This window comes from Polistes canadensis, unplaced genomic scaffold (genome assembly GCF_001313835.1).
Source record: "Polistes canadensis isolate GaletaPanama2010 unplaced genomic scaffold, ASM131383v1 scaffold_400, whole genome shotgun sequence".
NCBI lineage: Eukaryota > Metazoa > Arthropoda > Insecta > Hymenoptera > Vespidae > Polistes > Polistes canadensis.
This window is the reverse complement of record NW_014569947.1, coordinates 69025-70274: the sequence shown is the minus strand read 5'-3', so window position 1 is coordinate 70274 and position 1250 is coordinate 69025. Positions and strand designations below refer to the sequence as shown.

Here is a 1250-nt window from a genome sequence, read left to right as displayed (position 1 = left end):
ATATATAAATAATATATATATTTATTTATTTCTTATATATATAATATATGTATATTTGATTAGTTGTTTCAAAAAAAAAAGAAAAAAAAGGAAAATATTTCCAAATGTCCGAAGTTGCAGTTCAATCTATCGAAAATAAATCATCGATCAATTCTCGTTGTCATCGTTATTATACTCTTTGGTGTTAATCGACGAAACAGTAGGATAATAACCATTACACAAATGGCAAATAAATCACAACCCCCCATCAGAAATGTACAAATTGTTCGGTTGTCTGAAAACTGGTATTTAAACAATTAAAATCGATCGTTTGATAAACGAACTTTAAACAATATTACTTTTGCACACCTGTTTGTTTTAACCAAAAAGAAAAATTTTTAATGCGAACCTCGCAAAGATACAACGAAAACGTTTCCGAAACGGAAAACAATAGGATACAAAAACTTTTGCTATCCGAATATTGTGATTTTTCTGATACAGTACTCGTTGAATCACCATTCGCTGAAACTACAAGAGATGGACATGGTTTGAGACAAGTAGCACTCGGTTTGACACCACAAAGATTGATCATTGCAGCTGATGTTTTCAAACAAAATTCCAATCATTTTCTTTGTCCGGTTGACCTGGATCCAAGCATCGAAAGTTTCGAACTAGTTTCTGTATATCCTTTGGATTATATTACATTGACAATATTCGCAAGAAGACACCGTAAAACTTTAAAAGGAAGGTACGTGTAATATAAAATACGCGCGGATAATATATTATTATATATTTATTTATTTTATTATATATATATATATATATATAACTTAAATTTGTATTCTACGTGTAGATAAAAGAGTGCATTTTAATTTAATATAAAAATCATTAAAATCTATTTGCTAAAAGTATAAAAAATATTTGCTGAAACTTTTCAAAGAAATGGCGAAGTTAAAAAAATTTGCAGTATCGCATTCTTTGCCATTTTATGAACCTTTGCAGATTGATTTATAACTAGATATTGTGTTCAACGCGTAGACAAAAGAGAGTACTTTAATTTAATATAAGTTTCATTTAAATCTATTCACTCTTTGTAAGTATAAAAAATATTTACCGAAACTTGACTATATATTGCAATAAAAAAAAGTTCGAAAAAAATTTTTTCATACTTATAGCAAGCGGATTTTAATGATTTTTATATTAAATTAAAGTGCATACTTTTGGCTACGCGTAGAATACCATATGGAGTTATAAATTTAGCATTTAAAGTT

The 1250-nt window shown here is 27.5% G+C and overlaps 1 protein-coding gene across 1 annotated transcript in view; it reads left to right on the top strand.

Moving 5' to 3' along the window:
• The first annotated feature begins 380 nt into the window (after nucleotides 1-380).
• LOC106792265 overlaps nucleotides 381-1250 on the top strand; it is a 6911-nt gene continuing 6041 nt past the window's right edge. The window contains exon 1 of the mRNA XM_014758550.1: nucleotides 381-727. Within this exon, the coding sequence (XP_014614036.1) occupies nucleotides 381-727 (347 nt within the window). The remainder of the gene's footprint in view (nucleotides 728-1250) is intronic.